The 23,854-nt window shown below is 42.7% G+C and overlaps 1 protein-coding gene across 3 annotated transcripts in view; it reads left to right on the top strand.

Annotated features, from left to right (window-relative positions):
• Positions 1 to 23,854, top strand: part of LOC137368716 (receptor-type tyrosine-protein phosphatase alpha-like) — a 315,891-nt gene that overhangs the window by 259,069 nt on the left and 32,968 nt on the right. For all 3 annotated transcript variants that reach the window (XM_068028891.1, XM_068028900.1, XM_068028908.1), the window contains one exon: positions 14,923 to 14,999. In XM_068028891.1, coding sequence (XP_067884992.1) covers positions 14,923 to 14,999 — 77 coding nt within the window. The remainder of the gene's footprint in view (positions 1 to 14,922; positions 15,000 to 23,854) is intronic.

Genomic DNA, 23,854 nt, shown 5'->3' on the forward strand with positions numbered 1-23,854 from the left:
GGGTGCAGAGGAGATTTACCAGGATGCTGCCTGGACTTGAGGGCATGTCTTATGAAGAAAGGTTGAGGGAGCTAGGGCTTTTCTCATTGGAGTGAAGAAGGATGAGAGGTGACTTGATAGAGGTGTACAAGATGATGAGAGGCATAGATAGAGTGGATAGCCAGAGACTTTTTCCCAAGGCGGAAAGGGCTATCACCAGGGGGCATAATTTTAAGGTGATTGGAGGAAGGTTTCGGGGAGATGTCAGAGGTAGGTTCTTTACACAGAGAGTGATGGGTGCGTGGAATGCACTGCCAGCGGTGTTAATAGAAGCAGATACATTAGGGACATTTAAGCGACTCTTGGATAGGTACATGGATGATAGTAGAATGAAGGGTATGTAGGTAGTTTGATCTTAGAGTCGGTTAAAGGGTCGGCACAACATCGTGGGCCGAAGGGCCTGTACTGTGCTGTGCTTTTCTATGTTCTATATTATTCCTCTTTTCTACTTCTATATGCGGGTGCCCATCCTCCTGCCGATTTAGTTTAAACCCTCCCCAACCACACTAGTGAACCTCCCTGCAAGGACATTAGTCCCAGCCCTGTTGAGGTGCAACCCGTCCCTTTTGAATAGATGCTTTCTGCCCCATAACTGGTCCCAATGCCCCAAGAATCTGAAGCCCTCCCTCATGCACCATGCTTCAAGCCACACATTGATCCTCCCTATCTTTCTATTTATACTCTCGCTGGCATATGGCACTGGGAGTAATCCAGAGATTACTACCTGAGGTCCTAATCTTTAACTTCCTCTCTCGCTCCTGAAAATCTGACTATAGGATCTCAGTACCCTTGCTGTGTCGTTGGTGCCAACATGCACCACAACTTCTGGTTAACGCCCTGCAGAATATCCTGTGCCCTCTCCATGGTGTCCTCTCCCCGGCATCATGGAGAGAACACATAATGTGGGACTCAATGACGGTTGCAGAAATGCCTGTCTGTCCTTCTGACCATGGAATCTCCTATAACAGCTGCATTTCAACATTTTGCTGCTCCCTCCTGTGCAGTCCCTTTCCCATTGGTGCTATGGTCTGGACTTAGATTTAGAGATACAGCACTGAAACAGGCCCTTCGGCCCACCAAGTCTGTGCCGACCAATTAACCACCCATTTATACTAATCCTACACTAATCGCATATTCCTACCACATCCTCACCTGTCCTTCTATTCCCCTACCACTTACCTATACTAGGGGCAATTTATAATGGCCAATTTACCTATCAACCTGCAAGTCTTTTTGGCTGTGGGAGGAAACCGGAGCACCCGGAGGAAACCCACGCAGACACAGGGAGAACTTGCAAACTCCACACAGACAGTACCCAGAATTGAACCCGGGTCGCTGGAGCTGTGAGGCTGCGGTGCTAATCACTGCGCCACTGTGCCGCCCTTCATTCCTTTTGGTTGTATTATTTCGGGGGATTGGGCGTCATTGGTTACGCCAGCATTTATTGTCCATCCCGAATTGCCCTTGATAAGGTGACGGTGAGCTGCCTTCAGGGAATTGTCACACCCAGCAGTCTCCAATGCTGAGTATCTGAGAGTGGCACACACCCCGAAGACTCCTCCATCTCCTGCCTATTCCTAATTTTCCCGATTGCCACCCACCTGGTATCCTGAACTCGTACTACCTGTGGGGTGATCACCTCTTGGCAAGTACGATCCAGGAAACTGTTCTGCTCTGTGATGCTCGACGGTAATTCTCGCTGCCCCTCAAGTTCGGAAATCTTGAGCTCAAGCTGAAGCAGCTGGAGACAGTTCCCACGCACGTGGTCGCCCAAGACACCTGAAGTATCCTGGAATTCCTACATGCCACAACAATTGCTAGCAACAGGTCGCAGCTGCACATCCATGATCTTTTTTAAAAAAAAACTCTATTCCCTCTTTTAGGAGCTGGTTGGGACTTTGTTTAAACTATTAATTTTAACTGATATCTGTCGACCTCCTCTGTGCTCCTACTCTTAATAATTCACTCAGTGTTATACACACCCTGATTGATATTAATTTCCTGGTTTCTTATTTGAAAAACTACCCTGGTTTAGAGGAAAAAAGAGAAATGCTCACCAACCAATCATTTTCCTGTGATTTCACATTTAGATTTTTTTTTCTTGGTTTCCTCTTGCAGTGCACTGTTGCTCGCGCACTCTCCTGCTGCTTTAGCCCTACTGTGCTCTCTGACAATCGGCTGTTCTCGCAGTGTTCGCATGTGTCGAAATTACATTTTTCTGAAGTAAACACAAGTTGATTGCTGCTCCTCAAACTGGAAGTCTTGTTCAGCATTGCAGTGTTAAGCATGCACTACCAATGTTAAAGTCAACAGGAATAATTCCGTGTTTTTTGTTAGGTGATTTATGTAATCTGTTGATCGTCAAGTATTTGATGAAATCTCTGAAAATTATCACTTGGAATTTTCTGGAAACTTGCATCAGCACCAATATGGCACTGATTTTTCAGGAATTCGTGGTGTACGTGACTCAAGACTTTACTTGCACCATGCCAAAATTTCTTGGGTCACTCTGTACCACTTCACTCTAACCCTTGCCACAATAGTGAGAATTCAGTTATCATTTCCACATGACCTGTAAAATCAGTAGGATGTTAAAAATAAAGTGCTGGAAATTCTCAGCAGCTCTGGCAGCATCTATGGAGAGAGAAGCAGAGCTAATGTTTCAGTTCTGTGACCTTTCATCAGAACTTCCATCAGTAGGATATCCAGTTTTCTGCAATAATACCGTTTTGATTGCTGCTGCCACTTAGACTGATCCAGAATGGCGCTAGCAAACTGGCGGTGGTGTAATTTGTGTTGAACGGAGAGTTTCAACAAGCTAGGAAGAACGCAAGGCTTAGTGAGTGTTAAACTATCTTAATTATATTCAGGAGAATAAGCAGATTGAAACGTGTATCTGTGGGTAATAGAGCTGGTTGAACACCCTGCAGTAGAAGTTGCTGACCAACTTGAAGCAGAATTTTAACCTTTTGCAAATATCCAGGCTTTTGACAATATCTTTTAAAGACAGCTCGAGTTGTTTCCATTTTATGGTTCATTCGCCTAATCTGGGCGTACAGGATTTCAAATGAGTTGCATTTATGTAGTGCCCTTAATGTAAAATGTTCTAAAGCACTTCACAGGAGTGTAAATTAGAACAAAATTTACACCAAGACAAAAAGGGAGACGTTGGGACAGGTGACCAAAAACGTAGTTGTAAGAAGCATCTTAAAGGACGTAGAGGGGGGGGGGAAAAATTCCATATAAAGACAAGGCCGTCAATGGTCAGATGTGTTCCGACCAAGGCGGGTGTAATTCAGTTCCACTACTCCACACGTCACAGCTTTTAGTAAAGTTTGACACCTACCACAAATTAGACAAATTAAACACTTTATTTATTCCCCAGAATAAAACACGCCAAACCAGGTTTCTTTAAAAAATAAAAAAAATAACTATTAATTCATAAACCAAGTTTTAAACGATAGAGATAAATCTCTATGTATGAAAAGATTTTATTATAACTCCTTAATTTTCATAACCCTCATGCACACACACATATATTCAAAAATCAGTTAACCGGGGAAAAACGGTGTTCTGAGTTGTAACTGTTTTCTTAGGAACAATAAAATAATTGTTTGTCAGAGACTGGTATGATATTTCCGGATTCGTGAGGTGTCCCTGAGCCCAATAGTCGTATGCCACTCGATGTTTCTTCAGGTCAGTTTGAACACCTGCGAATGGGTAGGTGTTAAAGGCAATTCGTCTGCAGCAGGCGTCACACAGATCTTTCAGCTTAAGGTGTAGCAACAGATCTACTTAAATTTTAAAGTAGCAGTCTAACAGTAGAATTTCTTGAGATGTCAGTATCTTCCACAAACAACACAAAAAGCAACAGAACTTTCTCTGGAGACCGGAATTCTTGAGACTGGAGGTAACGTCAACCTGCCCCACCCAAAACTCAAGGCTTCCTTTATCCAAAGCAGCGTTCCTCCAGAGTGTAGCAACTCCTCTTTCTGAATCGTTTCTTTCTCTTCAGGCAGGTCAAATCCACACCTGAAATGTAGCACTTTTTCCATGAAATGCAAAGCTTATTTTCAGAGAAAACAGGTCTTTTTCTCTGGTCTGTCAGCAAATCACAGCTCACTGCTCTCTCTGGTCTGTTTCAGTGCAGAACTGATTACAAAAAGCTTTCAACAACAACAACCAAGTGACAAGACAGTCATAAATCTTCCTCTGCTGAGTTGCTTGGATAAAAATTGTTTTGCAGTCTGTGCTCCATCCAGTTCAATGTTCTCAAAGTCCTTTTTTCTCAGTCTTAAAGGCACACAGACTTCTTTGTTTAAAAAAACCAAAACTTATGACACCTCCGCCCTTGGCGAAATGAAATGCCATTCTTCAATGCGTTTCATTACAATGTAAACTGTAAATTGAAGAAGAACATTCATATTTTCACATTCATGCCCCCATTCACTCCACTGGACGTTAACACACTTTTTCTTTGCACCGTTGTTACTCATATAACTCAACAAGGTTAAACTCGCGACAAAGCATCAGCGATAACATTGTTTCTTCCTGAAATGTGTACAATCTTCAAATAATAAGGCTGTAACAATAAACTCCAGCTGAACATTCTGGCATTTTGGTTTTTAAATTTTTCCATGACGTTAATGGGTTATGATCGGTGTATATTAGTGTTTCTTTGTACTCTTGGCAGAGATATGCTTTGAAATGTTTAAGAGCCAGCAATAGTCCTTAATGTTTCTTTTTCCACGTTGGAATACTTTTTTTGGTGGTGATGCAGTTTTTTTTTCAAGTACCCTACTGGTTTCTCTATGCCTGATTTGTCATCCTGCAATAAGACTGCACCAACCCCCAGGTCACTAGCATCAATCGCTACCTTGAAGGGTTTAGAAAAATTTGGAGCAGCTAACACTGGTGATTCAAAATTGCTTTTAACTTTTCAAAAGCTGCCTGGTAGTCACTTGACCAGACTGCCTTGGTTTTCCTTTTCTGTAGCAAATTGGTTAGTGGAGCAGCTGCAGCACTAAAATTCGGTACAAACCTTCTGTAGAAACCACACATTCCAAAACCGCATGATTTCATATTTAGTCTTAGGGATAGGGAACTCCACTAAGGCTTGTACTTTTGCCATTCTTGGCAATACTTGTCCTTGCCCCGCTATATGTCCGAGGTAGGTTACTCTTGCTTTTCCGAATTCGCTTTTTGCCAGATTTACCACAAAATTAGCAGCTTGTAACTTCTTGAACAGAGTTCTAGCTGTTTTAAGTGTTCTTTCCAAGTGTTACTGTATGTAAGTACATCATCATGATACACTACACAGTTGGTAAAACTGGCTGCCACCTGATTCATTAATCTCTGACAGGTTGCTGGGGCATTCTTTTTTAGCCGAATGGCATCTCTTGGCACTGATAAAGACCATCTGGTGTGACAAAAGCTGATACTTCTTTATCTGAGGTGTCAAAGGAACTTGCCAGTATCCTTTTAACAAATTTATCTTGGTAAAAAACATGGCACTGCCCACTCTGTCAATTCAGTCTTCCAAACGAGCAATTGGGTAGGAGTCTGCCTTCGTTGCATTGACTTATCTGTAGTCTATGCAAAGTTGAGTTGACCCATCAGGTTTAGGCATTAATACTATTGTTGAAGTCCAGTTGCTTTGACTAGGTTCAATTAAGTTTTTTTTCCAGTATGTATTTGATTTCTGCTTTTACCTGAGCCTCTTTGTCTGGACTTAAGTGGTAAGGATTCTGTTTTATAGGACTGATTCCCCTATATCCACATCATGTGTGGCTAAGGTTTATATCCCTGTTTATCCCTACAGACTCTTTTAAATACTGTGTGAAGCCTTGCTGTGACTTCACGTTGTTCTGCATCTAAGTGCAAAAGCATGTTGTTCAATTTTCCTAGCCATTCTGTATTCACTAAGAGGTTCAATTTGAGAATTGTCTAGGCTTCCTTCTGCCTCATACTCACTATTCTTTTCCTTCAAAACCTGTAGACTCATTCAGTGAATCTCTTGTGGCAAATAGAAGAAAGTCTAGCCCTTTATCCCATTCATGCAGATATTTGTGACAGTATGCTCTATTCATTGTTTTGAGAGTTTGATGGTACACCTCTAATGCTCCCTGTGTCTGTGGGTGATATGCTGAAGATTTTAACTTACCCAAATTACCCATGACGACTTGAAATATTTTAGACATGAAATTAGAACCTTGATCCGATTGAACGTCAAGTGGTAATCCATATCTCATGAAGAATTGGGTTAACTTTTCTTCTACTTTAGCAGCAATTGTCCTCAAAGGAATAGCCTCTAAAAATCGAGTAGCCATAACCATGATAGTGGTATGGTAATTAGTGGTGCTGGTTTTGTGTTAGATTGCAGTTTTCCCACCATTTGGTATGTATGGCATGTTCTACAAAACTGCCTCACGTCCTTTGTAAGGCCTGGCCAGTAATAATATTGACTTATATGTGATTTGGTCTTCTAAATCCTTATATGTCCTGTTACGACCGACTGCTCCAGCCAAAGCCCCCAGTCAAAATATACAATTCTGATTGTGGTCAGAGAAACGCATTGTTAATTCAATCCCATCCCTCCACAGATCACCTAACATCATTTTAAACTTTCCAAATTAATGAAAGACCCAGCCAAATTGTACCATCTATTAACCCCCCGAATGAGGCTAACCAAACCAGGTGTCTTTAAATTAACTGTTTAATTAGAAAAAACTAAATGCTTAACAGTACTAAGATATAAACAACATTTAAAACAGGAAAAATTAGAGCCCTTGCAGGTTTCTGCTCCTGCTGGATGTGGAACAGTCCAAGGTTGGTTGAAGTCCTCACAGCCGTCCGATGGAGGAAAAAAAAAGATTCTTCAACAGTAGAATAGTCCATAGTTTAATTTAGAAGTTGAAATTGATGCTCTCCTTCTCCAGCGATGAATTTCAATGATTAACAACTTGCAAACACTTTTTAATGAGTCACTTTGGCTTTAGAATCTTTGAGGGATAAAAGATTGTCACAGTCTAACTTCCCTTCCTTCAGTTTAAATTATCAACAATCTCTGTTTTGGCTTGACTTTTTAGAATTTTGAGACAGAATAATAAATAAACAGACTAAATTCTTTTCCTTCAGTTTAATTGGTCTGAGAGCACTCCTTTCAGGTGCTAACACAAAGCTGTCTCTCCGTTTTTCAGTGAGATAGAACAATCTGTTTCCACTATAAGTCAGTTCAAAATTAAATTGCAACACTCTATCTCTTGATCTCTGGTCCTGAACGGCTGTATCCCGGGCAACGAGAATGCTCTCTTTGACTCAGCTTCTGGAGCCTGCTGCCTTAAAGCAGTACTGCTCCCTTTCCAGCCTTAAAGGCACACTGCATTCTTCCCGAAAAAAAACTACAGGATCATAACACCTGCTAGAAGAATGTCATGTGCTAACCTTAATAATTCCTGGCGATAATTAGGTGGTACCACTATCTGTCGAACAACTGTCCAGTCTTTGTCCGCAGGTCTATGAGGCGGTCTCCATGTCCTCCTCAAAACCCCATCTTCAACATAATAACCTTCTGGAACTCCTTTTGCGTCAGCTTCTGTCAGAGTCGACTGTGCTTTTCCACGTAACTCTGGATCAGCTTTCTGTGCTGCAATTCTAGAAGATTTGTTAAACATCTCATTTGGATTATCAGAATCCCCAAATAAAGTTTCACACATTCGGCTATCTGTTTGTGGTGCCAATTTTACCTCCGACAATGCAACCTGTTTAGCCATTGCTCGGGTTACTACACATGCAGGAAATATTCCTGGAACTTGTTCCTGTAATTGTTCAGTTTCTTGAACTGCACTTGGTTTCTCTGTGACTAAGGGAGAAACTGATACTTTTGATCCGGCCAAATCATTCAGTAGGAGTAGGTCAGTTCCCTCTACTGGCAAACTATGGACAACTACAGTTCTTTCTTTGGCCTCCTTATCTCGAGAGACAATGGATAAGCGCCTGGAGGTGGTCAGTGGTTTGTGAAGCAGCACCTGGAGTGGCTACAAAGGCCAATTCTAGAGTGACAGGTGCTGCAGAGAAATGTGTTTGTCGGGGCTGTTACACAGTTGACTCTCCCCTTGCGCCTCTGTCTTTTTTCCTGCCAACTGCTAAGTCTCTTCGACTCGCCACACTTTAGCCCCGTCTTTATGGCTGCCCGCCAGCTCTGGCGAATGCTGGCAACTGACTCCCACGACTTGTGATCAATGTCACAGGATTTCATGTCGCGTTTGCAGACGTCTTTAAAGCGGAGACATGGACGGCCGGTGGGTCTGATACCAGTGGCGAGCTCGCTGTACAATGTGTCTTTGGGGATCCTGCCATCTTCCATGCGGCTCACATGGCCAAGCCATCTCAAGCGCCGCTGACTCAGTAGTGTGTATAAGCTGGGGATGTTGGCTGCCTCGAGGACTTCTGTGTTGGAGATACGGTCCTGCCACCTGATGCCAAGTATTTTCCGGAGGCAGCGAAGATGGAATGAATTGAGATGTCGCTCTTGGCTGACATACGTTGTCCAGGCCTCGCTGCCATAGAGCAAGGTACTGAGGACACAGGTCTGATACACTCGGACTGCAGTTACCATCCCAGATATTAGGTCACAGTCTAGGTGTACTCTATATAAAGATACGAGTATATACTCCCCGCCATTCCATTCCATTAATTAAAACTTTAACGTTCAGTGTGCTCTGTGGTGGAAATGTTATACCTTTCCCCAGCAAAAGTGTTTGGGTTGCTTCTGTATCCCTAAGTATAACAATAGATTTGCCAGTCTCACTTAAGGAATATGGAGTTACTTTTCCTTTTGACAAGAATTCATTATAACTTTCAGGTATCTTATTCTTCACACCTACACTCACTTGAGATTTTGTGTCTCGTTTTACAGCTGCTGTTAAAACTACAGCCTGGTCTGCTCTTATCTCAGTCAAGAGCTTCTTTCTCTGCATTAGCTTTGTGTACCCCGACAAGTTCCATAGGTTTACCTCGCAATTTCCAGCGTTCTGAATGAAGATGTCCCACTTTGTGGCAATGATAACACTTTGGCTTGTGGACCTTATTTCTACCCTCAGCACCTTCCTTTCTGGCCTGAGGAGGGGGATCCTGGGGCATTCCCAGCTGTTCCTTCTTGTCCCTGGCTACTTGCCTTCCTTTCACACTCCCACTTCCAACCCTTCTTGGGTTTGTGGGGGTGATGGACAAAACATTTTGATTTATTTAGAAGCTCAAAATCATCAATTTCCGCTGCTTGCCTGGCTTTTAAAACTTTCAGGTTATCTACACGAGTTCTCAGTAATGGAGGGTTTGAATTTTTTAATTCTTCCAAGAGAATCAGTTCTCTAAGGTTCTCATACTTTTAATGCCCGTCTATGTGACGTCTAATTCCATCTTTTAATGCCCGTATCCAACCATTAAAATTCATTTGCTTTACCCTCTCAAATTCTACATACGTCTGCCCAGCCAATTTCCAGAGGTTCCGAAACTTCTGACGGTAAGTTTCAGGGACTAACTGATGCGCTTTTTTGCCATCTCATAATCTGCAGAAGCCTCTTCAGGCAGCATGGCATAAACTTCATGAGCTCTGCTCATCAACCTGTTTTGCATAAGCAGTGTCCAGCTTTCCTTTGGCCATTTCATTTGATTGGCTAATTTTTCAAAAGCTATGAAAAATTCCTCTGTGCCCTTTCCTCAAACTTAGAGAGAGCTTGTATAAATTTAAACAGTTTTTCACTGGGTCCTGGGCTGGATTCAGATTCTTCCTGACCAGAATTTTCCCTGGAGTCGAGAATACCCCTTTGTCTTAGTTCCATCTTTCTTAATTGAAATTCCCTTTCTTCTTTTTCACTTTCTCTCTGAAATTCAAGCCTAAGTCTTTCAAGTTCTATTACTTTTTCTTTTTCCTTGTCAAGTTTTCTTAGTTCTTTTGCCTGCTCAAGTTTTTTCAATTCTAACTGAATCTTAGCTGATTCCACTGCATCACACTCAGACTTACTATCTTCTTGTTCCTCCTGTTCTGATTTTAAATGTTGGGCTATTACATCAAATATCTGTATATCTCTGCTTTTTTAGCACCTAATCTTAATTCTAACCCCAATTTACTGCCAATTCTATCAGTTTATCCTTGGTTAAAGTTTTCAAGTTACTGAGGGACATATTCTCCTTTCCCAGAAAACCTGTTGCAACTGCTAATGCCATTGTGATGATATAGCCTTTTCCCTATTACACAAGAAACCTGGTTCTTTTATTTTTTTGCTTTCAAATTATTATTCCCCTTATAATTCATGTACTTACTGTTCGATTTGGATCCTGCAGAGCCCCCAATTAATATATTAAGACAAAAGAGGGAGTAATGCACTGTTAATTCATTCCCACTACTCCACACGTCATAGCATATTAGTAAAGTTTCCTACCTACTGGAAATCAGACAAATTAAATACTTTATTCCCCGGAATAAAGCATACCAAGCCAGGTTTCTTTAAACAACAAAAAAAGTTAACTCTTTATTCATAAACCAAGTTTCTGGATTGGTGAGCTGTCCCAGAGTCAAATAGTTAGATGCCACTCGATGTCTCTGCAGGTGAGTTTGATCAACACTCTGCGAATGGGTAGGTGTTCAAGACAATTCGTCTGCAGCAGACGTCACATAGATCTTTCAGCTTAAGGTGTAGCAACAGATCTACTTAAATTTTAAAGTAGCAGTCTAACAGTAGAAACTTTCTAGAGATGTCAGGATCTTCCACAAACAACACAAAAAGCAACAGAACTCACTCTTGAGGCAGGGATTCTTGAGACTGGGGGCAACAGCAAACTGCCACACCCAAAACGCAAGGCTTATCCAAAACAGTGTTCCTCCAGAATGTAGCAACTCTTTTCCTGGATCTTTTCTCTCTCTTCAGACAGGTCAAAACCACACCTTAAATGTAGCATTTTTTCCATGAAATGCAAAGCTTCTTTTCAGAGAGAATAGATCTTTTTCTCTGGTCTATCAGCAAATCACAGCTCACTGCTCTCTCTGGTCTGTTTCACTGCAGAACTGATTACAAAAAGCTTTCAACAACAACCAAGTCACAAGACAGTCATAAATCTTCCTTTGCTGAGTTGCTTGGATACAAATAGACTGCAGTCTTTGCTCCACCCAGTTCAGCATTCAGTGTTCTTCGAAACCCCTTTTTTCTCAGTCTTAAAGGCACACAGACCTCTTAGTTTGTTTTAAAAAAATTCTTATGACAGGTGATCAAATCGATGAATGAGGCCAAAATTTAACAAGTGCAGAGTTCTCAAATGCTTGTAAGGTTGGAGGAGGTTGTAGAGAGTGTTTCATAGCCTTGCCATGTTCTATCAGTGCGCACAAGGATGAAAATGTTATATTTGAGATGTTGCTGAACCTTGAGCCAGTGTGGGTCATTGAGCTCAAGCGTGGTGGATGAAGGGGATTTGAGGTCTCCAGGAATCTCCGAGCTACTTCCTTTTCTGTCTTTGTGATCCCAGCAGATCCTCAATCGTTCAGCTCTCTTTAATCACTTATTTAACATTTAACTGTGGATATACACAGAAACAATTCCTTTAATGCATCGTATCCTAGATGGATGTGGCCATATGTTAGTTTTGTACTGTTAAGTGAATCAACATTTTGTCCATTGGTTGTGCCACTTCCAAATCACCACTATCGATGCTGAATTCTCAAAAAAGAAACTGTTGGCATAAATTTACTTTATGCTATTCCCTGTAAACTAGCTATGCATTAATCCTAATCAATCAAAGATTATACGGAGCATTGACTTAGTCTTTTCAATTTCAGATTTGTAAATAGTAAAACGATGAATGTCCCAGTATATTGAAAACTAAATTGTCTATTTTGCACAACTTGTTGTTGCACAACTTTATTACTAATGGAAAGGATCATGGAAAGGTTTAGGTGTGTATATGTATATGTGTTTCCCTTTTTATTCATGTAATTTGATTTCTGTCTCACAGTTTGCCAAAATTATTGATTTGTTGGGCTGGATTTTGCCGCAGGCTTCGGGATCCCAACATCTGGACCAAATGGTGGTCCTGAGCCCACACTTGCCGACAGCAAGACCGGCGGAGCAGTCGTCCTGGAGGCAGCCTCCTAATTGCCTACCGAAGAGCTCACCGTCCCATTAAGAACGGCGAGGGGCTCCTGATGCTGCTGGCCCAATCAGAGGCACCCTCGCTTGCTTGCATATCAATTATCAAATAACTGGCATCTAGACAAGTAGCTGAATCGGGCTGGAGAAGAAACCCCTCTGCTGAATTGGTATTGACTGCAATTGCGGCCTTTCATTAATGCAGCCCCCTATTTATGGCATGGAGCTTCATGCTCTGATGGCCCTCTAGCAGGCCACCTCCACTGAGCCGGCAGAGTGCAGCTCTCCACCGCCGGCAAAATGATGGAGAGGCTAAAAATGGCCCCTAATTGGGGCCTCAATAATGTTGATTGGCTGCGTGCCTCCATGCAACGGATCGCTTCCCAACTCTCCCCGGGAAAGTTCCTTGGCAGCAGGATTTTGTTGGAGAGCCATCCCAACACTGTTCCCCCCTGTTTTCTTTATGTTCGCCACCTTTCCCCCCCACCCACCCCAGTCCAATGTGTACCTTGGAGTTGATTATAAACCCTAGTAAGTGGACACCAAAAATATGAGCTTCAAACGTATGAACAGGAGTAGGCCTCCAAACAATTTTAACATGGAATGCAATTTTTGTTTGTGAAAATAAGATTTCTTTTACGTGGCTGAAAGCAATCACGGTCTTGTGGCTACATTGAGTTTCCCTCCCTCCCTTGCTGCTGATCCAATAGGAACAAAATACTTATTATTACAAGTTCATTCTGTTTGGGTCAATCATTGTGCACATCTGAATGTAGGAATGTTGAAACTGTGGCATTTGAAACTGAGGGTAACTCTGTTCTATTGCTGTTGGAATAAACCAGCCAGTAAAAGTTCTGTTTCCTCACACTTAACATTCAAGCACAAGAAGTATATTTTGACGTTATTGGCAGAACTTGAACTTACAATGAACTCTAGAAAACTTGAGTGCCCTCTCCAAGTTTGGATGATTGTAAGAATTCAAGCTTCTCTAACTGTTGCGCTATGGCTTGATCTGACAGGCATCTAACATGCTCCCATGGTTAATTCCTTTTGTAGCAGTTTATTCCCCAGCTAATCGTATATGTTCAACAAATAATAATTTTGAAGTTCATCAATTAGGATTTATTTTTCAATAATTTTGTGTCATTTTCAAATACACATATTTATTTCCATTTCTGCCTTCACTGTTGTGAAATACCTTGGTATAACTATCTGAAAGTTGCACTAGTTAATAAATAACATTATTTTACCAACTGGCAGAATTAATTTCTATTCTCATTTTATGCATCCAGTAACTTTACTGTTGTTCATGGAGTCATTTTATGCTCACTGTGTGAGGGTTAAGTTTGCATCTTAGTGAACATTCTGTATGAATTATGTACACATGGGTAGCATGATGTGTGTAGACATATGAGCAAATACTCTGCTGTTGAGTTTGATTTATTAATAGTCTTATAGTATCCTTTAGTAGAGAATTTGAAATTGTCATTTTTTATGTATTGTGCAGGACCAAGGGAGTGCTTAGGTGTTAAACCAAGGCACGTTGTCTTAGTCAGGTGGATGTTAAAAAAAAAAACTCATCCCCCCCGTAGGGAAGTTCTTCCTGTGTCGTGGTCAATATTCATCCATCAACGAATGTCCCAAAATGGATTAACTGGCATTTTGTCTCATTTGTTGGGCCATACTGTATGCCACTTAGTTGCAGTATTTGCCTACATAAAAAGTGACTGCTCATTATGCACTTCAGATGTCTTTAAATATTATCATGAGATTTTTTAGGTCCTCCTGAATAAGCCCATGTGCCTTGGTGTAACAGCTATCTACAACTTCTGAATGTTTGTGAGTAATTGGTTTTCTGCTTGTGAATCTTCCTCATTGCTTGTTCTTCCTAAGTTACAATCGTTTTTGCTTTTGTTCCCCAATCTTTATTTTGCTTTACACATTTCCTTCCTTTTGGTCTCTATTTCCATTGTGATACTTTTGTGTTTTGCTTGGTCGTCTTTGCTATTTGATTATGTTTTCTTTCCTTGCGCCCTAAAAAGAAAGCATATCTAGTTGTTCAATGCAGCGCCCCAATTGCTGGATTACAGATTGGTAGGATGTTAGTTCTTGCACTCTTTCATACTCAGTTCTTGATCTTAATTGGGCCATCAGAGTTACTGAGTGGGGGTAAGGGTCCTTCTTTGAGAGAAGGAGAAAAAATTGGAAAAGATGTCAACGTACATCACTTTTGCTTACTTAGCAGTGTATTATTAACCTAGAACAGTGCAGTAGTTGCATGTCTTTTTTTAATTAGTGTGAGAAAATACATCAATACTTAGTAATTGGAACCACTGTCCTCATTTACGTGCTTTACTGCTTTGGAGACTAAATAATAGATAACAGTTTCCATTCACTAGTAAGCAGCTAGTGCTATTAGCAACCATTTTATAGTGAATTAGAATATTGTATTCTTCATTATGAATATTCTAGTTAAGTTCAAATACTGTATTTAATAAGATGAAGTCATTTGGCAGTATTAAACCTGAATAAGCCTGGCAAATTTATTGAGCATTGTTGTGGCTCTGATCATGCTCTCAGACTTTGGCGATGATTGTCGAATCGTAGATAATCATAGTGTCAAGAACAGCTGAATAAGTTGAGGGAAAAGTAAATTTGTAAGGGAAATACCCATAGTGGTTGAAATACCATGAGTTCAACGCATGTTGCCATAACATTGTGCATTTTTATTTCCATGTTATTTCAGATGAGTTTAACAGAGTCATCATTCCTGTAAAGAGAGGTGAAGAGAACACAGATTATGTGAATGCATCATTCATCGATGTAAGTCTTTAGAAATGAGCTTTCTTTTGTGCATCTCGAAGCATGGTAAAATCAAGTTTTCAATTTATCATGATCAGTCAAGTTTTAACCTAGTTTTATGTGAAAACCAAGTACAAAACTTTTATAAATGTGTAATTCTGTTTCTGTCATCTAGATTTATTTATAATATTTTTGAAGGCAAGGGTGTTGAAATCAAATCTCGTCATTAAAATAGTATGCAAGGCACTACTCGTAATAATTTAAATATAAATAAGGACTGAGAACTACACTATTCAGTGACTTTATCCACATCTCAAGACAGGAAAGGAATGTCCTAGAAATGAAATGGGGTCTGATGAAGTTTTATAAATTTTTTTGCACAGAAAAGTATTTCAAATAATCCTATTAATCAAAAAAAAAAGGTGGTTTCTTTGCACAAAATTGTTCTGTGCGTCAGTGTGAAAGTAGAAAGCAATGAATATTAAGTAGGGTACTGCTTTATGCCTGCATTATAGTTTGGGCTTTCTCTCAATACTTTTAAGGTGTACTCATGGCGGAAAAGCAATTTCCGTAAGTAGTTTGTCTTCTGCAAACCAAAACCTGTACTCTTATGGTGGTTGTGAATGGGATACGATGCATCGGTCTAATAATTGCACCATAATTTGGGATAAAACACTGGCAATTGTGTGGAATGCTCATTCTTCTTTGAAATGTCGTAAATATTATCTTCAGGCTGAAACAAATAAAATGTTTACAAGTAATGTAATACAGAACAGCAGTAAGACAAGTTCCTGATACTATGAAGTCTTAGAAATGATTAAAGATATTTTCTGTCCACAAGGTATTAAAGTGCTCTTTCAAAACATAGTCTTAAGCCATCCAATAATCTGCAAGATTTTGTAGACTTTCTGCTCTGACAATGTGGGCGACATGATTTCGAAGTTGACCTCTTGATGTTTCACAAGCAAACTTAGCTAAAGTTGAGCAGTGTCTTTATACAGAAAGAAGCTTTTCATATTGATTTTGAGTCAGATGTTTGGTTGTGTTTGACCACTGGCCAACAAAGAAGGCAAGCCATTTCTCAGTTAAACTGGGGGCAGATTTGGCCAATATTATTGGGTATTGGCCATTCCTTCGATAGAGGCAGTGACTCAGCTTAAATACCTCTCCTTTCTTTTATTATGTAAAATTTAAGATGTTTTAAGTCAGATTAGTTTATTGTTTTATAGGGTTTCTCATGAAAGACTGCTACATAAGCTAAAAAGTGGTAAAGCCTACCAATTACATTAGCTAATGGAAAGGTAGCATGTGATGCATACTTATGAGTGATGGGATGGGAGGGGTTACTGGTTATATTGCTGCAGTGTTTGGTGCTGAAGACTGGTTTATAACTTAGTTTGACTTCAAAGAACAGTACAGCACAGGAACAGGCCATTCGGCCCTCCAAACCTGCGCCGATCTTGATGCCTGCCTAAACTAAAACCTTCTGTACTTCTAGGGTCCATATCCCTCTATTCCCATCCTATTCATGTATTTTTCAAGATGCCTCTTAAATGTCGCTATCGTACCTGTTTCCACCACCTCCCCTGGCAGTAAGTTCCAGGCACTCACCACCCTCTGTGTAAAGAACTTGCCTCGCACATCCCCTCTAAACTTTGCCCCTCGCACCTTAAACCTATGTCCCCTAGCAAATGACTCTTCCACCCTGGGAAAAAGCTTCTGACTATCCACTCTGTCCATGCCACTCATAACTTTGTAAACCTCTATCATGTCGCCCCTCCACCGCCGTCGTTCCAGTGAAAACAATCCGAGTTTATCCAACCTCTCCTCATTGCGAATGCCCTCCAGACCAGGCAACATCCTGGTAAACCTCTTCTGTACCCTCTCCAAAGCCTCCACGTCCTTCTGGTAGTGTGGCGACCAGAATTGCACGCAATATTCTAAGTGTAGCCGAACTAAGGTTCTGTACAGCTGCAGCATGACTTGCCAATTTTTATACTCTATGCCCCGACCGATGAAGGCAAGCATGCCGTATGCCTTCTTGACTACCTTATCCACCTGCGTTCCCACTTTCAGTGATGTACGCCCAGATCTCTCTGCCTGTCAGTACTCCTAAGGGTTCTGCCATTTACTGTATACTTCCCACCTGCATTAGATCTTCCAAAATGCATTACCTCACATTTGTCCGGATTAAAACTCCATCTGCCATTTCTCCGCCCAAGTCTCCAACCGATCGATATCCTGCTGTTTCCTCTGACAATCCTCATCACTCTCCGCAACTCCACCAACCTTTGTGTCGTCCGCAAACTTACTAATCAGACCAGCTACATTTTCCTCCAAATCATTTATATATACTACAAACAGCAAAGGTCCCAGCACTGATCCCTGCGGAGCACCACTAGTCACAGCCATCCATTCAGAAGAGTTCATAAGACCATAAAATGATGGCCCATCATACCTGTGCCAGCTCTTTGAAAAATCTATCCAAATAGTTCCATTCCCTTGCCCCTTGCCTATTATCCTTCAAATTTTTCCATATCTAATATGTATTAAATTCCCTTTTGCAAATTGTTATTCAATTTGCTTCCATCATTTTTAGCCAGTGCATTCCAGATCATTATAACTCAGTGTAAAACAATTGCCCTCATCTCGCCTTAAATCTTTGTCCTTTTGATCCTGTCCTTTTGCCACTGGAAACAGTCTCTCCTTAATTACTCTATCAAAGCCAGTCATGATTTTGAACACCTCTATTAAATGTCTCCTTAACCTTCTCGGCTCTAAGGAGAATAACTCCAGTTTCTCTAGTCTCACCATTTAACTGAAGTCCCGCATCAGTGCTAATGTTCCAGGAAATCTTCTCTGTTTCTCCAAGGCTTTGACTTGCTTCCTAAAGTGTGGTGCCCTGAATTGAACTCTAACTCCAGCTGGGGCCTGAATCCATTTATTAAAGGTTTAAAAGCGAGTCTAATGATGGCCATGGAACCATTGTCGATTGTTGTAAAAACCCATCTGGTTCACTAATGTCCTTTAGGGAAGGAAATCTGCTGTTCTTACCTGGTCTGGCCTACATGTGACTCCAGACCCACAGCAATGCGGTTGACTCTTCATGCCCTCTGAGATGGCCTAGCAAGCCACTCCGTTGTACCAAACCGCTACAAAGTTAATAAGAAATGAAACCAGACGTACCACCCCGCATTGACCTAGGCAATGGAAACTACAACAGCAAACCCAGCCCTGTTGACTCTGCAAAGTCCTTTTTACTAACCGTGGTTAGCACTGCAGCCTCACAGCTCCAGCGACCCGGGTTCGATTCTGGGTACTGCCTGTGCAGAGTTTGCAAGTTCTTCCTGTGACCACGTGGGTTTTTGCCGGGTGCTCCAGTTTCCTCCCACAGCCAAAGACTTGCAGGTTGATAGGTAAATTGGCCATTATAAATTGCCCCTAGTATAGGTAGGTGGTAGGGGAAATCGAGGGAAAGTGGGGATGTGAGGGGTAATGGGATTAATGTAGGATTAGTATAAATGGGTGGTTGATGGTCGGCACAGACTCGGTGGGCCGAAGGGCCTGTTTCAGTGCTGTATCTCTAAATAAATAAATAAACAAACAAACATCTGGGGGCGTGTGCCAAAATTGGCAGAGCTGTCCCACCGATTTGTCAAGCAGTAGCTTGACGTAGTCATACTCACAGAATCATATCTTATAGATAATGTCCCAGACACTGCCATCGCCATCCCCGGGTATGTTCTGTCCCACTGGCAGGACAGACCCAGCAGAGGTGGCAGCACAGGGGTATACAGTCAGGAGGGAGTTGTTCTGGGAGTCCTCAACATCGTCTCCAGACCCCATGAAGTCTTGTGGCATCAGGTCAAACATGGGCAAGGAAACCTCCTGCTGATTATCACCTACTGAACCACCCCCTCCAGCGGATGAATCAGTACTGAGGGTGGCAAGGGCGCAGTCTGTACTCTGGGTGGGGGACTTCTCTGTCCATCAGCAAGAGTAGCTCAGTAGCACCACTACTGACTGAGCCCTAAAGGACGTTGCTGCTGGACTGGGTCTGCGGCAGGTGGTGAGGTAACCAACAAGATGGAAAAACATACTTGACTTTGTCCTCATCAATCTGCCTGCCGCAGATGCATCTGTCCATGACAGTATTGGTAGGAGTGACCACCGCACAGTCCTTGTAGGGACGAAGTCCCGTCTTCACATTGAGGACACCCTCCATCGTGTTGTGTGGCACTACTGCCGTGCTAAATAGGATAGACATTGAACATATCTGGCAACTCACAACTGGGCATCCATGAGGTGTTGTGGGCCATCAGCAGCAGCAGAATTGTACTCGACCACAATCTGTAACCTCATGGCCTGGCATATCCCCCACTCCACCATTACCATCAAGTCCGGGAGATCAACCCTGGTTCAGTCGAGTGCAGGAGGACATGCCAAGAGCAGCACCATGCATACCTCAAAATGAGGTGTCAACCTAGTGAAGCTACAACTCAGTACTACTTGCATGCCAAACAGCGTAAGCAGCATGGGATAGAGCTAAGCAAACCCACAACCAATCGATCAGATCTAAGCTCTGCAGTACAGCAACATCCAGTCATGAAAGGAAAGTGGTTGAGTGCAATTCTACTGCTCCTGAAGGCCACAGCACCTCATGGGTGCCCAGTTTTGCATTGCTAGATCTGTTCGAAATCTATCCCATTTAACACGATGGTAGTGCTACAGAACACAATGTAGGGTGTCCTCAATTTGAAGGCGGGTCTTTATCTCCACAACGACTGTGTGGTGGTCACTCCTACTAATACTGTCATGGACGGATGCATCTGCGGCAGGCAGATTGGTGAGGGCAAGTATATTTTTCCCTCTTGGTTCACTCACCACCTGCTGCAGACCCAGTCTAACAGCTATGCCTTTTAGGAGTCGGCCAGCTCGGTCAGTAGTGGTGCTACCGATTCACTCTTGCTGATGGCCATTCAAGTCCCCTACCCAGAGTACATTCTGCGCCCTTGCCGCCCTCCGTGCTTCCTCCAGTTGCTGTTCAATATGGAGGAGTACTGATTCATTAGGTGAGGGGGGGCGGTAGGTGGTAATCAGCAGGAGGTTTCCTTACCCATGTTTGGCTAATAGAATTCAAATTCCATCTTCTGCCTTGGTGGGATTCAAATCTGTCCCCAGAACCTGGGTCTCTGAGTTACAAGTCCAGTGACAATACCACTACGCCACCGCCTCCCCCACTGCAAAGGCTATGGGCCCTGACAACATTCTGGCAATAGTTGTGAAGACCTGTGCTCCAGAACTTGCCGCGGCCCTAGCCAAGCTGTTCGAGTACAGCTACAACACTGGCATCTACCTGGCAATGTGGAAAATTGTACACAAAAAGCAGGACAAATCCAACCTAGCCAATTATCGCCCCATCAGTCGACTCTCGATCATCAGTAAAGTGATTGAAGGTGTTGTAGACGGTGCTATCAAGCGGGACTTGCTCAGCAATAACCTGCTCACCGGTGCTTAGTTTAGGTTTGGCCAGGGCCACTTAGCTCCTAACCTCATTGCAGCCTTGGTTCAAACATGGACAAAAGAGCTGAACTCGTGAGGTGACAGTGACTGCCCTTGACATCAAGGAGCCCTAGCAAAACTGGAGTCAACGGGAATCGGGGAAAAACACTCTGTTGGCTGAAATCATACCTAGTGCAAAGGACGATGGTTGTGGTTGTTAGAGGTCAATGATCTCAGCTCCAGGGCATCACTACAGGAGTTACTCAGAGTAGTGTTTTCAGCCCAACCATCGTCAGCTGCTTCATCAATGACCTTTCCTCAATCATAAGGTCAGAAGTGGGGATGTTCACTGATGATTGCATGGTGTTCACCATTTGCGACTCTGCAGATACTGAAGCACTCCGTGTAGAAATGCAGCAGACCTGGACAATATCCAGGCTTGGGCTGATAAGTGGCAAGTAACATTTGCGTCACAGAAGTGCCAAGCAATGACTATCTCAAACAAGAGAGATTCTAAGCATCTCCCCTTGACATTCAATTGCAATATGATCGCTGAATCCCTCACTATCGACATCCTAGAGATGACCATTGACCAGAAACTGAACTGGAGTAGCCATATAAATACCTTGGTTACAACAGCAGGTCAGAGGCTAGGAATCCTGCGGAGGGTAACTCACCACCTGACTCTCCACCTACAAGGCACAAGTCAGGAGTGTGGTGGAATATTTTCCACTTGCCTGGATGGGTGCAGCTCCAACAACACTCGAGAAGCTCGACAGCATCCAGGACAAAGCAGCCTGCTTGATTGGCACCCCCATCCACAAACATTCACTCCCTCCACCACTGACGCACGGTGGCAGCAGTGTGTACCATGTACAAGATGCACTGCAGTAACGCACCAAGGCTCCTTAGACAGCCCCTTCCAAACCCACGACCTCTGTCATCTAGAAGGACAAGGGCAGCAGTTGCATGGGAACACCACCACCTGCAAGTTCCCCCTCCAAGCCATGCACCAACCTGATTGTAACTGTATCGCCGTTCCTTCACTGTCGCTGGGTCAAAGTCCTGGAATTCCCTTCCTAACAGCACTGTGGGTGTACCTACCCCACATGGACTGCAGCGGTTCAAGAAGGCAGCTCACCACCACCACCTCAAGGGCAATTAGGGACGGGCAATAAATGCTGGCCTGGCCAGTGATGCCCATGAATGATTAAAAAAAAACATAATTTTACTGATTTAGTATTCTTTGCCTTTGTTTATAAAGCCAAGGATCCGGCGTGCTTTTTTTGCATACAGCCTTCTCAACTTGTCCTGCAAAGATTTGTTGGATACACCCTCAGATCTCTCTGTTCCTGGACCGTTTTTAAAACTGTACCATATAACATATTGCCTCTTCTGATTCTTCCTACCAATTTGCATCATTTCACACATCTCCGCATTAAATGGCATCTGCTATGTGTCAAATTTCCAGAATACTCTTAACTGATGTTGATGGTGATGTTCTGATCAGGGAGTCTACACGGAATCACAGAATCGTTACAATGTAGAATGAGGCCATTCGGCCCATCGTGTTCTCACCGGCTCTCTGAAAGAGCAACTCCCTCGGTTCCATTCCCCTGCCTTCTCCCTGTAACCCTGCACATTCTTCCTTTTCATATAACTGTCTCATTCCCTTTTGAATTCTTCAATTGAACCTGCCTCTACCATGTTCTCAGGCAGCGCATTCCAGACCTTAACCACTTGCTGCGTGAAAAAGTTATTCCTCATGTCACTTTTGCTTCTCTTACCAAATACTTTAAATCTCTGCCCCCTCGTTCTCGATCCTTTCACGAGTGGGAACAGTTTCTCTCTATCTACACTGTCCAGCCCCCTCATAATTTTGAATATCTCTATCAAATCACCTCTCAGCCTTCTCTTCTCCAAGGAAAACAGTCCAAACTTCTCCAATCTATCTGCATAACTGAAATTGCTCTTCCCTGGAATCATTCTCGTGAATCTTTTCTGTACTCTCTCCAATGCCCTCACGTCTTTGCTCAAATGTGGTGCCCAGAATTGGACGCAGTACTCCAGCTGAGCCCGAAAGATCTACAAAAACTCCAGACGAAGTGTGTAAATTGACAGACCAGTGGCATATGAAATTCAATATGGTTAACTATGAGTACACACTGGAAAAAAGTGGGTGACCTAATCTGTTGTCAAATTATCAAAGGGAGAATTTAGATGAGACCTAGGAATGTTAGACTCAGTATTTAACATATGTCACTGAAGTAGCAATCAGTAAAAACAAATAATATTGCTCAATCAGCAGTGCATAATTTTTTTCCTCTGTGTGTGTGTGTGTAATTGGGAAATTTAAAAAGGGAGCTTTCAAATTTCAATCTGTGCGTAAATGCTTTGCTTCGTTACTGGTTACGTCTTGTTTCAGAATAAACTACTAATTTTGTTGTTTATTAAAGAAACCTGGTGTACCTTATTCTCGGACAAAAAAAAAGAGTATATGATTGACCGTATTGGTAACAGGGTAAGCATTTAAATATATGTTGTGACCTGTGGAGAAGTGGAACTAGAAAAGGCAGTGCACTCCTCCCGCCTCGTTTGTAACAGCCCATCGACCAAAATTGTTCCTGAAAATGGGACATGCATGTAGTATAATGATTTTAGAAAATGTATTTGTATTTGATTTTTAACAAATATATCTTGATACTACAATTATATTAACTAAAAATATATATGCAAGCAGGCGAGCCGGGGGAATTACCTGGGTCCCATAAAAGGGTGTGCGGCATAGAGGGGAACTTGGCCATTGCCAAACAAGTGCCCTTGGCACAGCGCAGGTAGTGGAGAGAGTGGGTAGTAAGCAATTGGGCAATGCAGGGAGTCGCATCTTTCTGGCATCGCGGGTCCATAAGAGCATGTGGCAAGACTGCAAGAACAATTGGGTGACCATCTCCTCAAGGAAGGCTGCAGCTGGTAATGGGAGCCAGTGGCAATGAGAAGCAGCACTGCTGAAGGAAGTGCAGAGCCCCAGCCAGGATGGGGAAGAGGGCCGAGGGGCAGTAAGGACACAGAGGCCATACCCTCAGCATAGGATCTGGGAACAACGAGGGAGCTACATGGAGATGGATGAGAACTAATGCCGTAGGAGACTGTGGCTCTCCAGGCTGATGGTCATCGACATCTGCGCCCTCGTTGCTGAAGACCTCACACCTCTCAGCAATAATCACCATGTCCTGCCAAGAAAATCACTGTGGCCTTGAACTGCGGAGCTTAGTGGCATCTCGTAGGTTCAGCCAGGGCTGGACAACAATTCCATTCAAGTCAGATGTAGCCTTGCAGGCACAGAGGGCAGTGAGTTTCGACGCCATCACTGGATT

The sequence above is a fragment of the Heterodontus francisci genome, chromosome 1 (genome assembly GCF_036365525.1).
Source record: "Heterodontus francisci isolate sHetFra1 chromosome 1, sHetFra1.hap1, whole genome shotgun sequence".
In the NCBI taxonomy this organism is placed as follows: Eukaryota; Metazoa; Chordata; class Chondrichthyes; order Heterodontiformes; family Heterodontidae; genus Heterodontus; species Heterodontus francisci.